Source organism: Numenius arquata, chromosome 8, assembly GCF_964106895.1.
Source record: "Numenius arquata chromosome 8, bNumArq3.hap1.1, whole genome shotgun sequence".
NCBI lineage: Eukaryota > Metazoa > Chordata > Aves > Charadriiformes > Scolopacidae > Numenius > Numenius arquata.
This window is the reverse complement of record NC_133583.1, coordinates 13,077,588-13,095,972: the sequence shown is the minus strand read 5'-3', so window position 1 is coordinate 13,095,972 and position 18,385 is coordinate 13,077,588. Positions and strand designations below refer to the sequence as shown.

The 18,385-nt window shown below is 38.9% G+C and overlaps 1 protein-coding gene across 2 annotated transcripts in view; it reads right to left on the bottom strand.

The window, feature by feature from the left end:
• EEFSEC (eukaryotic elongation factor, selenocysteine-tRNA specific) overlaps positions 1-18,385 on the bottom strand; it is a 126,962-nt gene that overhangs the window by 74,382 nt on the left and 34,195 nt on the right. Inside the window, exons 2-4 of one of the 2 annotated variants that reach the window (XM_074152014.1) lie at positions 17,882-18,089; positions 14,496-14,592; positions 11,385-11,549 (exon numbers count right to left, since the gene is read on the bottom strand). In XM_074152014.1, the coding sequence (XP_074008115.1) occupies positions 11,385-11,549; positions 14,496-14,592; positions 17,882-18,089 (470 nt within the window). The remainder of the gene's footprint in view (positions 1-11,384; positions 11,550-14,495; positions 14,593-17,881; positions 18,090-18,385) is intronic. The other variant, XM_074152015.1, reaches the window with a different exon arrangement.

Here is an 18,385-nt window from a genome sequence, read left to right as displayed (position 1 = left end):
TACATGTTTTAAAGAGGCAGAGGCTGCTGAAGCCACAATTGTCTTTCCTAAATATAGTCTTTTTAATCTTATTACCTCTGTTCCCAAAAGTAAACCTGAAGTTTGCAAACATTTCCTACCCTCCCCCCATAGATTTTAAAATCTTTAAGAGCCTTTCCAAAAGCAGGGATAGAGCCCGTGATCTCAGAGGAGACAACCACTTACGTGCTGTCTGCACATATCGTACATCTAGAAAGCGGATTTAAAAATAGCAGTTCAACAACCTGAACAGATAGGATGTGTGGGCAGTAAAAGTGAAGAGGAAAACAAAAGCAAGGACACAAGTAAAAGGAAAGACTTGAAAAAATTTTGAACTTTCTGTACTACAAAAAAGTCTTTGAATATGAATGTAACTTAGAACTTTTGACTGATCCGTTAACACTTGCTGCAAGAAGGAAAAGCAGGCACATCACGATTTCTACCACTTGCTGATTTCTCCGATTTTCCCCACTATTTAGGGAACTGCATGCCTGACAAATATTAACACATCAGAATAAGTTATGTTGAACTTCAATCTCACATAGCATCTCAGGCTCACATTAAGCCTAATGCGAGGCTCAGAGCAAGTTAAAACCCCACTCTGTCAGCACATTGGAGAACTTCCTCCACCCACAAGAAATTAAAAGATCTACCATCAAGTGAAGATACTTAATTACCTCCTCTAAAGCCCAAACAATCATGTGGCCTTTGACAAGATTGGAATAAAGCATTAATTTGAGGGTCCTTGCTACTGACTACATTTTGTACAAACAACTGTTTCTCTCCAAATAAGAACATCACATCAGCAACATAAGAGGAACATTTGAAATAGAAATACACGTTGCACAAAATATTATTCAATCACCACATGACTCCAATTCTCTCTTAAAACTCAATGCAAAATAGTCCAGGGTGGGATTTTGTGTTTTATTTTTACAAATATTTGTATGCTTCTTTGCATTTAGACTAAACTAACTGGTGTTGCCTTATGTTGACTCAAGGCCAAACATTTTAGTGTTATTGGCACTTCTTTCAGTCTTTTACTAAAAATACATATTTTCAAGTTTCCCCTTACCATCCTTCTTTTCTGTGGTTTTGCTTTGAGTGTTTGTGGTATACCTGCATGTTCTCACTCCCTGAAGACTTCAAATTATTGTCAACTAATCTCCATGAGGAGGATCAATGTCTTCAGCTAGGCAAAGAAAATGCCACATAAATAACACCCATATTTCAAATCTGAACTGATTTATAATAGCACAGATTTTTTTCCCTAAGCCACTATTTAACTTGTTGCAGCCCTATGTACCAGGTGTTGCACATCAGGCAACAACCTCTTCTAGGGATGGTTAGCATAGAAGTCTATTGAAATTCATTATGTAATGAATATAATATTAAGAAAAAGGAACTGCAACTTCATAACCAAAATGAAGAAAACAAAACCAAAGTTGTTAGCTGAATACTGAGAAAGAATAGAAAAAATTCCAAAAGGTTCTGAAGCCACACAAAAAACTTCAGTCAGACTTTTTTCTGTTGAAGAAAAAAACCTGATGCCTATATATATAACAGGGTCACTGCTTCTAATGAGTTTATCTGTTCTCGTGGCTGATTTCTTCCACCTCAGCTGAACAAGGAGTAAAGCCATCTCTGCTATCCTTTGCAGAATCTATTACACACCCTATTATATAGAACATATCTTAAAAACCAGGCTGCCAAGACAGAAGACAGGTCAACTACTAAATCTCACTTTCACAATGGCTTGATAGTTTTTAAGTCTACAATTTAAATATTTAAAGATGTACTAGCTAAACTGACTCGAAAGAGGCTCTTTGACCTTCTCATTGTGATTTCTAAAGTGTGAAATGTTTATTCTTGATTATTTATTCATTAGAGGAGAAAGAAAGAGAAGCCAACTGTACTTTATGGCATATGCTTTCAAGCTAATCTTTACAACCATGAAGAGCCTGGGAGTTTGTAGTTTTCATTTCAGACAGTTACAAATGAAAATCTGTATCTAGGCATTCGTATCATGTTCATCACAGTGCTATCTGGGCAGCTTACACAATTATATTATTCCATCTGATACTGTAAATATTGGCTCTCTCTAGAATGACTTTTTCTTTCATTTCAAACTGCACTGGCTATTATAATATAAAGTTATGGGAATACTCTAGTGAAGAGATGTATCTAACAGTTTCATCAATACGTGTTATTTATTGTCACAGGCACATGACAACAGATTCAGGTGATGAGCTGAACAAACATTTAAAAGAGCAAAGTCAATTTTCACACAGTTTTCATAGTAGTAACAAAGATGAAAATTAAGAGTTTTATAAATGGGGTCATCTCAGGAACACACAGTACAAGGCATGAAATCCAGAGGACTCCCTATGGTATTGTAGTAATACTTCAAGAAAGTACTCTGCTAATAGACTAATTATAGATTCCTGGGCACTCGCGCACTAGTCCATTTTCTTCTGTCTTTTGGCCAAATTTAGAAGTTTATCTTCAGTCTTGGTTAAATAATGTTTTCAATATTCAGATCCTTTTTATGCCAGTGCCCAGATCTGAGCAGAACTTTATCATATACAGACCATGGTTTAGTTAATGCAGTGCTTGCTGAATTGTTCTGCTTCTTAAAAGCCTGATCAAATGAGGAATTGTACTGTATATGGATGACCAAGGAAGAACAAAAAGTGACATTCCCTTCCTTCATTCTGGTTACTGAAATTTTGCCAAAGCCTCCAGCACTTGAACTTAAATATTTAAAACATGATAGTTACTCACGGCCCCAACTAAGCCTGCTCATACTAACGTTACACTCACAGCAGGAATGCAATGTGAAAGCTGTGTTTACCATACAGGAGGCTACCTTTCCAATTACTATTCAAGCGTTCCACTAAGACTCTTGCTCAAACAGTATGCGTACGTGCATGTGGGTCTGTTTTCAATTGAATTCGATTGAGAACAATTCTACCTGATAAATTAAAAGAAATAAAAATAAGGTTAATGACCTGGCAGCAGCAATGCTAAAGCAAACAAGTTATGCAAGCACAAACCAGCCATCCTTTGCTTTAAAAAGTTACCATAAAGTTTAAACAAAAAGGCATTTGGACAAAAGTTTGTGATTACTATAGCAATGTCCATTAACTTAAGTTTCAAACTAATCTTGAACCCCAGGGTACACAAACCCAAGAACAGAACACTTGATCACTGGAGCAGCAACTGTTCAACAGGAAATACATTACCAAGTCCCAGGATAACATGCATGGGTTTGTCCAGTTGCATCCCCATCACGGCTCAAGTCATCTTAAAAGCTTTTTCCTCCTGTACGCAGCTTAAAGAACCATTGCGTAGAGTATCCACTTTAGATGGCTCCAGGACTCCTTTTCAAACTCAAAATGCAAGACATTTAGCCCTAGGAAAACAATAGCTGGCACATCCCCTAGAGGAGGCATCAGAACCTGCTTAATCATCTTCAAAAACTGCCCTTGAGAGGATAACACAACTCAACCTTTATCACATCTTGTCCTTTCTCTCATCAGACACACTATAGCTTCAGTTTATGGAAACAAGTTCAAAAATACCATCCCAAGGTTTCTCACCTGACCCTGACTGATGCTTCTTTCAAGCACCAGAGGTTTCAAGCCAAGATGTATTTGAGGAGAAGGAAGCATACACAACTGCACTGTTACTCAAAAATTGCAACAGCAGCTGAGAAAAAGGAGGGAGAAACTGTTTCTTCAATCTATGGTGTAAGTGGAAAAGATAAGTCACTTTGAAGAGCAAACTTTGAGACTGGAAAAGATGCTAAAGATGGAGAAAGATGGAAATAGGTAGGAGAAAAAGTAGAATGAGCAGATGAGAGAAGTTAAAGCAACAGAGAAATGTAAATATCAGGGGTCAATAGATTATTAGATGTTTGTTTTTCTTTTCAACTTTGCTTTGCAGTCACAAACCTACGTATTTGTTTAACTATGCTGCCATACTGAAGCCAAATTGCTCACTAATATGACATACAAAACCATATTCCATTTAACCCATTGTGGCACTCTTGTACTGAGATACTGAGCTTTTCCATCAGATCCACCAACCCATTACATTGATAATTCCCAAAGAGCTACAGAACACTGAGCATCATAGACTAACACATGGAAGTCGCACCTGCCAGCATCTACACTAGTCAGGAGAGCATGCTGGTGTGGCACACACTAGTGGGGAGAATGCCCACATTTGTGGGAGAGTGCATGCAGTCACGAGTGAAGCTATTACACTCCAGTGCCAACACCAACCTCAGAACAACTCTACCTGAATAGTTTTCCTCTTAGTCCATTGGTTTCCTCTTCTTCAGCTGAGTTTCTTTCCCACCTTGTATTTCTGTAACAACTTTCTCCAGCTTTAGCAGTTCTCATGTCATGAGACAAATTATTTACTGAAATCTGGACAGAAAGAACGTAATTTGATTCATCTAAGAAAACCAGTCATTGTATCAAATAAAAACATGACATTCAGCTCACACATTTTCATCAGAGTCAAGATGATCCTACATTTCTTTTTCATTTTGATCCCATTGGACAGCATACCAGTTCTCAAGCAATAAAAACTGCACTAACTATTAAAGGAAAATTATCTGTGTGGCAATAGCACAAAATACACACTTCAAATTATCTCATGCATTAACCACAACCAGTCAGCATCGCAGAGAGCCCTGAACGCACAATCAGTATCACAGAAATACTGCAGAAGGTGAAGTGTACCTTGGAGAACAGCACTGTTTGCAGCAACGCTGCATTTCCATGTGCAGCCTGAATCCCAAACAGTCACTTAAAGACGGTTTAAGTGGATAGAAGCGATACAGAAATTACACGCGAATCTCTTCCATTTCAGATCCACTGCAGGAAGAAACTTGTATATTTTGGGTAATTTTTCTAATCCGTTAGAAGGCATTCTGCATCCCAACTATCTCTAGCTGGCAGGGAGCACAGGGTACATCTAGACCCCTAAGAAAAGCTGGAGAGAAATTTTAGTATTTGAAGAGTTAATTGGCCAGCAGTGCCGGGGCCACTTTTCTGCCTACAGAGATCACATTAGAAACACAAGCTCCAGAAATACAGTGTATGGTTTGGATTAGCACTGCGCAGGTTGGCTGCTCTCCCCTGGCTTCCTTCCCTTCTGCTCTGACCAAGTAGAAAAAATTTGAAAACCCCATGATATATATCCAGCTCCTTTTCTATTATGTCTTATCCCTGGTCCTGAATAAAACATCCCTGAACACACAAAGTCCTTTATCTTGCTCCCTATTTTTACTGTACCTCCATGATACGTAATAAAAAATTGCAAGTGATGTGAACGGGGTGACTGTACTTCAGTAACAGGTTGTGAAAGAATAGCAACACACAGACCTCTTCCTGAGCCCTTTTAAATCTAAAGTTAACTAGAATTTTTCTTTGTTTAAAATAAAAAATTAAAATGGATTCTATTCTGTGGGGTCTTGTGGTTTGGTTTTGTTTTGGTGTTGGTTTTTTTTTTTTGATGGTGTGGTCTTTTGTTTTTGTTTTTTTTAAAGCCTGAACTAAAAAAAGAAATTAAAAATAAAACAAAAAAGCACCCACACAGTAAAAAGTTACAAAACCATACACTGAAAATGAAGGAACTGATCTTTAGAAAGAGCTCAGCATCTGCTACTCTTATTCTCTCAAGAGATCAAGCCAAAAAGATTTGAGAAGTTTTTATTGCCAGATCTAAATTTCATTCCACAGGCACTGGATCAGGTCTTTAATCCTTTACTTAACCACAAAGAACTGTGCTGAGGAGTTTAATTCTTCCAAAACAACTGATAATATCCTAAATGTTGAAAGCGGAGTACTTTCCAGCGTAAGCCAAATCCTGCATGTTTTGCTTTTAAGTAAATGCCACAGCAGATGCAAAACCAGCAGGATTCACACGGATGTTTTCTAGGAAAGGAGAAAATCTCCAAAAAACACAACCCGTGCTTTAGAAGTGGCAGACAATTAAAGAAACAGTTTAATACTTGTACTGAATTAAACTGCTTGTATAACATTATGTGTACATGTTTAATTTATTGATTTAGGATTTCAGATTCTTGTGTTCTATCACCCAAATATTTTAATATGTATTATTGCCTTTTCACGATTTTATCGGTTACATTTAATTGACTGTGACCCCCCCAACCCAATTTTATGAACTGCTCTTCTTCACAGCATTTCAGTGAAAAGAAAATGTTCAAGGCAAGCTAGACTTCTTCCACAGCAGATGAACCATAGCATTTTAAAGGATGTTTCTCTCCGTATTAGGCAAGAAAAATCCAAGCAGCATTTTAAAAAAAAAACAAACAGATGTAGAAACAGCATTCAGATGTACTCTCAAAATTTAGCAAGGGTTCTATCTATTTGCAGTGCAAAAACCAGCCAAGATATCCTGAAATTTGGAAGGGTTATAGTAATGAAGACCAAAGAATGCAAAATGAAGGCGGTAAAAACATATTTACGTTTTCACCATGCAAGTCCATATACAAGTGTCTTCATGATCCAATTCAGTGGGGTTTGATCTAACTTTGCTTTCCAAGATTTAATTGTTCTCTGACAAGACTTAACCATGCAACTCTATGATGCCGCAAAAAGGCCTTAAACACACTTAAATTAGTTCTTAACTACAGTTGTACACTAAAGCTCACTAATCAGAGGTCTCGGGACATCAGATCAGCTAAAGCACTCACATGGGCAAGAGCAGATACACCTGTTATGACTTGAAAAGCTACAGTGGTTTGAAGGAAATAGTGTTACAAATACTATTTGGGTTATTCTTTCAGACACTGGAGAATTCTTCTGTTGGATGAGCCATAAAAACTAAAGAATGTTTGCCAGAAAATACACCAAGGTTATCTAGCCAACAAAGAAACTTTAAAAAAAATGAAATATCTGTTTTCATATGGTGAAGTTATATCAAGCCATGAAGCTTCTCAGTATCACGCTTAGAAAAAATGATACATGTTAAAAGTTCATAAAGTCAATATAACTTAACAGCAAATGGGCCCTTGCCAAGACAGGGTTCACTACTGCTTTAAACTGGCACTCGTTTATTAGGAGACTCAATAAAAAGAAGCGAGTTTCTCACAATTTTCATATTTGATATCTCAGGTGACCTCTTGAAAGTATATCAGAGTACTGAAACACCTGGATGACTACTCTCCAACTACAAGAGAAGCATTTCATAAACATACTTGCAACTTTTGAGATTGAAATGCTAAACATTAATAACGGCAATTGTCTACTGCAAACCTCGGGGATGGTGAAGGTTGGACCCCATATAAACATTCCTCTTCCCCTTTCATGAAAGCAACTCAACCACACCTCGCAGATCAAAAATCTGACAATGTCTAAAAGAGGCAGCTCCCAAGGTCAGTCCAACGATTGGGTGTCCACATAATTTATTACATAAGAAATAACTCGGTACTATATTACACCAGATACATTATTCAGCTTCAGCACAAAGCAAAAATCCCCACACAATTCCCTACAGATCAACATCAACGTAGCTGTTTCCCGATAACGCAAGGGAATCTTCGAGGTGCTCATGAACTTCTGACAAAAGGCAGTACAAAATGGCAGCATACAGTACTTTTAGATATGCTCCAATGAAGCTATGAACATCCACCAGCCTTTCAGCTTGCACCAGCTTGCTCTAACATTTGCCAGTAACTACACTAAAGAGAACAAACAGGAACTTGAACATAACACAAGAAGAAAAGTTTCTACTTCTTACAAGTCCTGAAAAAAACCCAACAGTGGTCTTTGTACTTGGCTGCCACATACATGCTTTGTGGCTGCTTTATACCTGCAGTGCTTGATCACGGGTAAGGCAACGCTGAGTCAGCACTTTCAGGATGACCAGATTTATATCCATTAACTGTGTACATCTATCTCTGCCTCCTCACTCAGTTCAGACTTGACCTCTCCTATGATCTTCCACAACTCTTAAGACAGAGAGAGAGATTCTTATTAACCAACCTGGAACATTTTCTGTGCCGCAAACCATCTTTAAAGGAATGTTAACATATTATCATCTGTTTTACTCAGTCTTCCAGTATTTCTAATGTGCCTGCAACTGTGCAATCCAAGGCTAGAATCACTAACACTGGGCAGAAGGAAGACCACATACCATACAACATTTTGCATTACTTATCACACATGGATTTTTTTTGCTTTGTTTTGAGACAACCAATGATGTCTCAATGAACAACAAAAGTCCTAGTTCTCATTTGTTTTGCTCCAGCCTTGCTGCTGTTCTTGAGCTTCTATGATTTTTTTCACCTGGATATGGAAGGCAAAGATAACTCTCCCCCACTGAAAACAGTTTCCGTTTTCAATTAAAGCACGCTACAAAAAGACACAGCAGCACTAGAATTTGACAGTCATGCTTACTTCAACTAAATTCACTGAATAAAATATACTTAGATCAATATTTTGAAGTGATTATTGCCAAACTTGTCAGTAAAATCGAATGAATCTATGTTGAAAAAATCCTTACTTTCAAGGTCTAGGAACTTTCATAAAACAGAAATAAAAATGTCACGAGTTGTTCCAGTTTATAAACTGGAAGACTATAGAGCCTGAAAGACCACTGAAATAATCTTAAAAGGACATTCAGAATTCTGCCAACACTACATTTTTGCTGCAGAAATCCTAGGTTCATGCTCTTCAAGGTAGATTTCAACTGCTAGTGAGCAAATAGTACTAACTCAATTGGATAGTGAACTGTTTGCTGTGTCAAAGCTTTTTCCCAAACACATATATATAATTTTTCTTTTTGCTATATGGATAATCAACCCCAGATGGTAATTTACATAGGCAACAGCATAAAGGAATCCATGCACTGCTGGTGCTCTCAGCCTCAATCAGAGCAAGCATGGGCGTTCGAGAATGTCACTGTTTATTTTTAATTGCCGTGTCCCTCCTTTGTGCAGGTTCAAGCGGTCAAAGATGTCGAAGTCCATTAGTAGAACTGGGAGGTGATGCCACTTCATTTGGTGAGAGGGTTCCTCAAATTTAAAAAGCAGCTGGTTTGTAATGTCCCTAAATGCCCAGTGGGCACCAGCTGTCAATCTCAGTTACCATAGGGTCAGGGCAAAAAAAGGTCAGAGAGAGTCATAAACCACAATGTGTTGTGAAATGTGCTTCCTCCGTTACCTTGTAGGCCTGAGAAAGGTTTGACCTTTTATAGGTATCCTAAACCCAACTCTGCATGATGCTAGCAGGGGTAAGTACAACACACAACTCAAGCTTACAAAAGTTGCTTCCTTTTACTGCGCCTTGGTTTCCATACCTGTACAATATGAACTGGAATAGTCACAAGCTGCTAGTAGCAAAAAACAAAATGCAAAACTTTTGCCCACCGCTATTACCACTCAGAGGTTTGGACACATCTTCTATTTCACACAAGGCAGTGGAAGGATTAACAATCATGTTAATTCATTAACAGCAACTGAAACTAAAACTCTGAGGGAATTTGTTAATGCCATAAAAGCCAAGCGATCTGGCTTCTGTTTGTGAGTTACCTGTTTATGTGCTAAACCTGCCTTTCACACCACTGCTCCCCCAATCACTCCGGAAGAAAGCATCTTTTAAAGTCCCACTTAAAGCCTTCCCTACTGTCCTTTTAAACACCCATTTGCAATATGCAACATATTTGATCTATTTTTGTCATTTTCCCCTTTATATTGATTCTCAAAGAGCAGACATTCCTAAACATATTTCTCCAAAACATTCTTGGTCTATACATGAAGAGCTGAACAGTCATTTCCAGATACGATCTAGTTATGCATTCTTTCTTTGCAAAAAATAATTGCTCTGCTCTGTCTCACCCCCATCTCCCAGAGCACAGTGACAGGAAGTTTGGCCAGTGCTATTCCTAAAGGAAAGCAGCTAACTAGATATGCAAGGCCCCTCTTGGGCAGGAGCCATCGCTCTGAAGTCATCAGCCTTGCATTCCTAATGATTTGTCCCTCCTTGGACCCCTTCTTGTGCAAGCAAGCACAGGGCAGCAGGAAGGATGCAACAGAAAAGGGAAAAAACACTGGGAAGGGGGCAGCAGGAGAGGTGGAAGGAAACACATTCCCTGCAGGTAATTACAAGCATATTCCCTACAGGAATTACAAGCGTGGCTCCCAGGATGGGCTGTGTGCTGCAAATGAGAATATGGGCAGCGAGGAACTCCACTGGGAAAGCAAACACGATGGGGTACATAGAATGGAAATCACTTTTACGCAAAGGACAATATGGTATAAACTAGATGGCCACAGGTATCACAAAGGAGGCTGACCAAAAATTAATTGTCACGGCTATGAGTAAAATATTTCAGGTGAAATCAGAATGTCTCACTTAGTCCTTCACTTGCCCACAAAGTACAGGCAAAAATGAGAAAGCAGCATGTTCACTCAATGAAAGAATGAGGTCCTTATAGTAACACACCTTGAGGATAACACTGACAGCACCAAAAGGGTCCCATCCAGGCTTGTTCAGCCAAAAGCTGCCCACTCTCAGAATGTAACCGGCTGGGTCTCCAACTCAGGTGGCAGCTACAGAACACTCCTCAAGTCTTGACTCATTTTGGGCAATTAATAAAAAAGGAAAGTCCAAGCAGTCCAGATCAGCATCTATGAAATAGGCTTCCCCTGTTCCAACCATAAAGTCACCTAGTTTTCTTTTAAATGATGAATATATTTTAAGGGAAAAAAATAATAGTAACATCAGTTAAGCAGTTCAGAGGCCATTCAAAGGCCTCTTGACTTTCTACAGACTCTCTAAAGCACCCAACCACAGCAAGCCACCTCCTGCATCCCCACAGTTCTCCCAGAACATGCTGATAACAATTAAAGCCCCAGCAAGTAAAGAGAATGTGCATCAAGCATTTCAATGCTCTCCTCTTGTCATTTCCTTCAGTTCCAGACATCTCAGGAAGCCTATCTAACTCAGGTTCTTTTGCAAGCCTTCTCACTGCAGCACCACTTAAATGAAAGTAACCTCAACTCAAGCCTTATTCAGTCCTCGGGGACACCCCATCTTGGAAATATGCCCGCCTTGCTTTTCTGAATTTGAAAGTCTAACACGCTAATCTAGGTCAGTCTCCTCTTCATTCAACTAAAATTGAGCAGGCAACTTTACTAGGTGCCTTATTTAGAAATCTCTTATGTCTCTTCCTACTACAGGCTGACTTATAGTAGAGTGCAAAAAAAGACAGACATTGAAAATAACTGAATAATTTCAGATTGGAAGAGAACACTCTCTTCTTTGTTGAGTGTGTCTTTCTGTATGGAAAACTGGGGAGGGGGGGAGTGAAAATGAGAGACTCACCTTCAGGGCAGGAATCTCCACATTGTCACCAAGGCTAACAGAGCCAGAAAGAATAGTCCCTGTCATCACTGTGCCTTGACCCTTGATAGAGAAACAGTGGTCGACTGCCATAAGGAAGTGTCCCGAGGGGTCTCTTGATGGCAGGTAAGCCTGAGACTTCAGGACCTGAAAAAAGAGATAAAAGCAGCACCATGCCTGGGTGAAAAGTCATGACAGTCATACAGCAAAAGGAAGGCAAGCGGATGATTGATTGAACAAGCTTGCAGTTTTACTGATTTCAAGCATCTCCCAATGAGCTTAGAACGCACCAATGTCAAACTAACTCTGCGTGCCATAGAGGAGACACATACTTAGCAGCAGGAACAGTTCGATTTTCTGCCTTAGAAAGATTTGGTGCTGCACATTTAGCTTGGTTAGCAAAACTGCACTGGCAATAAAGTTGCTGCCAAACTCAATACAAACACTGCAGCAAAGCAAAGAGAAAAAAATCCTTTTTGTCCCCCCCCCCCCTTTTTTTTTTCCTCCCCTCTCTCAAAAGCACAATTTTATAGTGTGTTTTGCTATTTAAGCTTTTTTGGATTTCGTGAAAATGAACTTATACACAGCTATTAGTGCCCCATAAAGCCCATCCCTGCCTCCCTCCCAGCAAAACTATGACATCAAGTTCAGTTTTCAAAGTCAACTTCCCCTTCAGATTTCTGTTAACACTTCTTGGAGGATTAAACCACTAAGAAAAATAACTACATAAGTATCATTTTCTAGAGAAATTCTCCAAGTTTAGGATTTCTGTTTTGCTTATAAATACTATGTTTTTTAAAATATATCATCATAGACAGAAGACCTTAATTACAGAAACGCAGTCATGTACCCAATGATGCTTCAGAGGAACTGGTTCATCCCTGTCTCAAATCACTTTTGAGCTCTGCCTCTGTTATAACATCATCATATAAACTTGGCACTGACTTTAATGTCTCCTTTTAAGGTCAGAAATTGCAGGTTAAGCCCAAGTTGTAACAGCAGAACAATGGAGAGAGTCTCTTATCAAGGACAGAAAGGATAATACCTTGAAGCTCAATGGCAGGGCTCACACAGCATTTGCCAGCTCTTCTAATATTAGGTCTCAGAGTCAACAGAACCAGCGCAATGTGAGTATTTTCTTCAACGTTTTTAACCCTTGGGAACAGCCCAGTAACTCCACCCGGAACCAGATGAAGGCAGAACTAAGGACTTTCCCATCTCCACCTCTCTAGACATTGCTGTGGCCAGCCTTGTTCTTGCTAAATCTAACCTAAGCCCACAGCCCTGCCGTGCCCACTGCAGGTCACAAGTGCCTGGGAGGAGTTAGGACATTCCATGCTCAGCAGCCCTGGGGAACATCCTGCCTTTGTACAAGCCAGGCTGCCCTGTGCCAGACATCCCTAGATTTTTGATGACTGGTGCTGCACTCTAACTTCAGCAGTTTACAAGTATTTTAAACCTGGCAGCATCCAAAGCTTCCGAATCAGACCTTGTTAAGCCTGAAAAGAATGATGCCTTTGTTTTAGGACTACTTTCTGCTGCCTGCAAATAACAGTGACACCCCTCCAGGGCAAAGATGCTATTTTTCCCTAGAGCTTATTCACAGAAACGGTGACAAGCCTACTACAAGCTACAAACTGCTCTCAAACAGCTATTTTAAGTGTCCTGCCCTTCACAGTGTAATTTCATGCCATATAACTTATTGTATAACTTACTTCTTTGAAAACCTGAGAATTTATTCTCTCCCACCTGCCTTCCTCCCACCTCAAAAAAACTCCACAAACCAACCAACACCCCACAACCAACCAAAAACCCCAACTCACATTGCCGGAGCTAAGTATACCTGTGTAGCATTAGTTTGCTTAAAAGCTTCTCTTGTTCGTATGGGTCTGATATAATGTTAGTTATACAATCACATAGTTTTTTTCCAGGCCCTGCCTCATTCAGGGCACAGGGTAAATCCAGGCCACGCATTTTATCTTTTGCAGATGTGCAAGGCATGCAGTCAGCGAGGCAGCCTATCACAGAGAAAGATGGGCTTATTGTGAAGGCAGGTGGTGCTCCTCTACAGAATGGATTCTACACTTGCTTACGCCAGAACTCCCGTGTACTGTCATTCTCTTAAAAAATGAAACTTTCCAGAGGTAATCACTGACTATACACCCTCAGAGTGTCAAAACAGAAACCTCAAAGCTTAACAGAAGTCCTAAGCACTCACAATTGCAATCAAAATTGGCAGGTACTATGATCTGAAAACAAGCATGTCACAAAAGAGTTCCTAGTTTCCTCAAATTTGGCAACCAAAATTAGTAAATTCAGTGGACTTAACTCCTTTGTGCCTCAGCTTCCCAATCTAAATATGGATTAAAGTCACCTCTACACTTCCTATAGGTCTTTTGGAAGTAAATTAACTGTTTGCCAAGTGCTTATGACCACAGTGATGTGTGCCAAAGAAAAGTCCAGGAGGAAATTAATCATTCTGAATGCAGAGCAGTATTTGAATGGAGTCATGAGGCCACACAGAGAATAATGAGAATTAAAACAAAATACAGACTACCTGCTCACTAGTTGAGCCCTGTCCATCCTGTGCAAGGAAGAAAGTAGGGGTTGTTTGGAATAAAGAATCATGTGCTTTAACGCTGGATCATAACACACAGGAGGGAAGGAGACAATTCCCAACATGTAATTTTTGAGTGCCTGACCACAGCTTTACTGTTTTTTTAACTGTGGTACAATCACAAAACAGCATGTACTACCAAGGATATGGCAGAATTTTAAAGCTATTTTTATTCATTATGCTTCATAATTCTTTACAACTTTAAAACCAATTCCACCACATGTGATAGCTGTTTCTTAAGACACAGCTATTCAAAGGTATTGAAGCCTATTAGTTGAAAAAGAAGATCTACTTTTGGGGTATGCAACCTCAACTTCTCCATATACTGGAGAAGGAATCCCTAAAGAATCAAGTTCCTTAAAACTGACATTAATGCAGGAGCTCCTCAGCTCTAGATACTAATAGAGTATACTCCTAAAGACTTAAAGAAAAGTTTTAGCACATTTTATGTTATTATTATGTTCTTCAGCAAGTACCTCAATTAATTCAGAAACACCTAGTGGATTCTCAGACTCTGGGGCTTCTGGTCCACCGGGCTTTGCTGCAACAGCAACAATGGGACACCCACAGAACCTGAAAGAGAGAAAGACTCCCAACCATTAGACCACAGATCTCCTACCTGTGTCAATGTAAAGTAGTTCCAGACTCATCTAACAATGAAGGCAAGGAAATTCCCTCAAATTCCAATTTATCTGCTCTTCCCCCTTAGTGAAGAACTGACAATTTTTCTCTTGAATTACAAGCACCTGCGCTACTGGACTTCACTGTGAAATCTTCAATCCTGTTTATTTGCTACCGATTCAAATCTGTGGCAGTCAAAAGCAAGACTTCATTTTATTCCAGAAGCAAGGGTCTGTTACCCAGTCTTACTGCAGTGGCTTTGCACTCAAGCCATTTTACCTAGAGACTGGCACCGCTTTCAACTTTCATTAAAGCAATTATAACCCTAGCTGTAGAGTCATACCCTTCAAAACAGGAGCCAAATGCAAGATAGTACATGAGGTCTACCCAAGTCTGCAGGCAGACTGCAAGAGCTGAAGACAAAAGAAAGATCTAAATCTACTGAAATCAAAGTTCATGAAACCCATGACCTCAAATATGCAAAGGTTCAGAGAAGAGCAGTACCTCCACCACTGACTTCAGTTCAGCTTTTCTCTTGCAATGATTTTTAGTCTTCAAGTCCTAAATATTAAGCAGCTTTTTAAAAGTCTGCTGACTGAATTTGTAACTTTTGCTCCCTAAAACCTAGTGTTTCAATCATCTGATAGCTTGTTTTGCCTTTATTTTGGACAGGGAAGTTAGACTATGAGCCAAATTAATACTGCATTTTTGCAAAAGTCAGGATTAACCGTGTAAAAATACATATATATTTTTAAAGCAATGGAATAATAATCAGCAATAAAACAAAAAAGTGATTGGTTCTCATAGATACTTGATTCTTGTGAGACAGATTCAGACCAAAAGTAATTACTGTTGTCATCCTTTTGACATGCACCCTCCGTAAATTTTATCTCAAAAAGGGAGTGAGCTGGGAGGAAAAAGACAGTGTCTTGATAAAGAAAAATTGCTAAGTTCTATAAAGGGAGGTCATTTAGTGACCAAACAGTAATCAAGCACATAAGGAATATTCTTTGTTTATATGCCATAAGTCTGAGGCATCTAGGAATAAAGGCTAATTTAAAAACGTGCACTGAAAATTCCTGTGATAAACCATAAAACTTTTGTAAATTTATTTTCATACAAATGCTTCAGGGCACTATATTGCAATAAATAGAAATTTATGTTGAACCAGGTGCTTTACTCCTTTTCCCATATGCCAGAACAAAATGGAGTAAACGCATAATGCCTTTGGAGGCACTTCCAAACATGATTCAGCCCTACTAAAACTCTTACTCCATCACACTGATTTATTGTCACAGTTTAGATCCTGCTGGACAAAGATAAAAGCTGGCATGAGTAGAAAATTATGAAAAAATAGCAATTCCATTCAGAGGGACAGCTTGCTTTTACTTTTGGCATCAATCCATGGAACAAGCAAGTTTTGATTAGGTTAAATTTACAAGTGTCAAACTATTCATATATATGACAGCTACTTTCCTCTACCTATTTTTTCCACCTTCCATGGAATCTCCTGACAACATTACAATAATTTCCCCAGCATCAAGGGCAACACCTACTCTATAGCTGCAACAGACTTCAGATTCGCTTACTACTATGGAATTATGCATGCATGCCTGCGTGTGTAGGGAAATAATAATCAACGAGTAAACCATTCCTGGAAAAAAAAACTCATTGCCAAGCATGTGGGGTGAGAGGCAGCTGTCAAGTGGTCTCAGCATGTGCTTTGCTAATAAGAGTAGTTTAGAAATACAAAAACAGTTAGAAAGCATACATTTGGAAATCCAAAGTCAAGTGGGAAAAGAGGCTGTTGAGAAACAAGACATGCCCAAGATACAACAGGACAAGCACCTTATAATCAAGCCCAGGTCAGCAGTGCTTTCAAAGCACCATAAAGCACAGACTGCACATGCAAAAAAAGATTTAATTCAAACAGTGTACATAAAAAGTATATCTGAGCACAAAATATGTCTTCCTTTTATGAATATGCAAGTAGCAAGGTTTTCTTCCCTAAACATTCACAATATATCTTGGACTAAACCAAGAATTAAGTACCACCTGCAGCAGCAAGTACTGCCATTCAAGAAGAATAAACAGATTTTAAAATAAGAAAGACTAAATAAAAGCAAGCAGTATATTAAGATAAACTCTCTTAAAAATCATTAACTTCTTGCGCAGATGAGAAAAAGATAAAAAATAGCTATTAATTGCAGTGCTGCTTAATTCACATTCTATATATCAACCTTTCAAACAACCAAATAAAACCATAAGAAAACCATTAGATAATTATCTCTAAGTTTTTATTAACTTTATTATCTCAATGCTATCCCCCATTGGGATTACCTGTGAATGGGATCAACAAACTCACAGCTATAAAAAATTGTTGATCCAAAATGCTTTGATATATTACAGGTGTCTCCTTTCTCCAGCTCCCCTAAAAAGGGGGCAGGAATCTACAACAGAAAACCAAGCCACCCTGTATTTATTTGCCCTTAAATCGACATCTGCCAGAGAGAATTGGAAGTTGTAGGATTCTGAGTTCACAAGACAGAATTTCACTTTCTTGGTGACCTCTGTAACATTCCCAGCAAAATGAACAGACCCAAGAACAACACAGGAGCTGGAAAGACACCAAGATCTGCCAACTGTGTGGCAGTTGCACAGTTGAAAGAGCAGCTTTGCTTCAATTTGTGCAACCACTAAATGAGTATTGTGTCTGTACTGTATCTTCCCACTTTGTAACAGCCATATTTCCACTCATGTATCTCACTGCTCTTCACTCATTATGTACACCTCAATTAATTTACCTAAACAGGACTAACAAACACCATCCCAGCCAGAGCCACATTACGTTATATAAACGTCCATCATTCTGCTCTCCCTAGTCAGGGTGATCACATTTTTCACCCTCAGTTAAAGAAAAGCCCTAACATTTTCTTTTCAACTGGGAAAAAAACCCAACAGTTCTTCACCCAGCTCTTGGTATTCTGGCTTTGTTTTATCCAACCTGAACTCCAAGCAGCTCTTTAAACTGCAAAGCTTCATTGTAGGAAAATAGTATTTCTCTACACATGATACTTGCAGATGCAAATTCAGGACTGCATTTCAGTTTCTGGTAGTCTTCCCACCCATCATCTTTGCTAGACTTCTCTAGGTTTGTATTTCCCCTAGCAGGGGCCAGATTTGTTAGGTATTTGTTAAACATTTTGTTACAAGTTAGCTGTTAATATTACTGTTAACTTACTTTGTATTTTCCAAGGTCTTCTGCATTTTCTTAGTCATCTTCTCAATGGCACTTTGTCTCTTCCCCTCTGGAAGGAGATCTATTTTGTTCAGAACTACCACCATCTTCTGGCAGGCAATTTGCCCAATTACCAGGCACTCTGCTGACTGCGTCTGCATTCCTTTTGTCACATCTATTACAAGCATCATCAAATCAATAATCTGGGCACCTGGAGGAGAATTCACAGTCAGTATTGCAGTACCATAAAAAGATCGAGGATCATTTTCTCAAATAGTTTCCATTAAAACTGTCAGGATATGTAGCAACTCCTAGAAATATGAATAAACCACAAGTCAAAGTAAGCACTAAATGCACGGCTGTGTTTAAAAATCAGACCTCAGAAATTTAAGCTATCATATGCTACCATCAGATCATAAAAAATATGGAAGCATGTGACAGCTTACATATTCCTCCATATTAACAGCTCAAGTATAAGGATGTTACCACTGCATTAAAAAAAAAAAC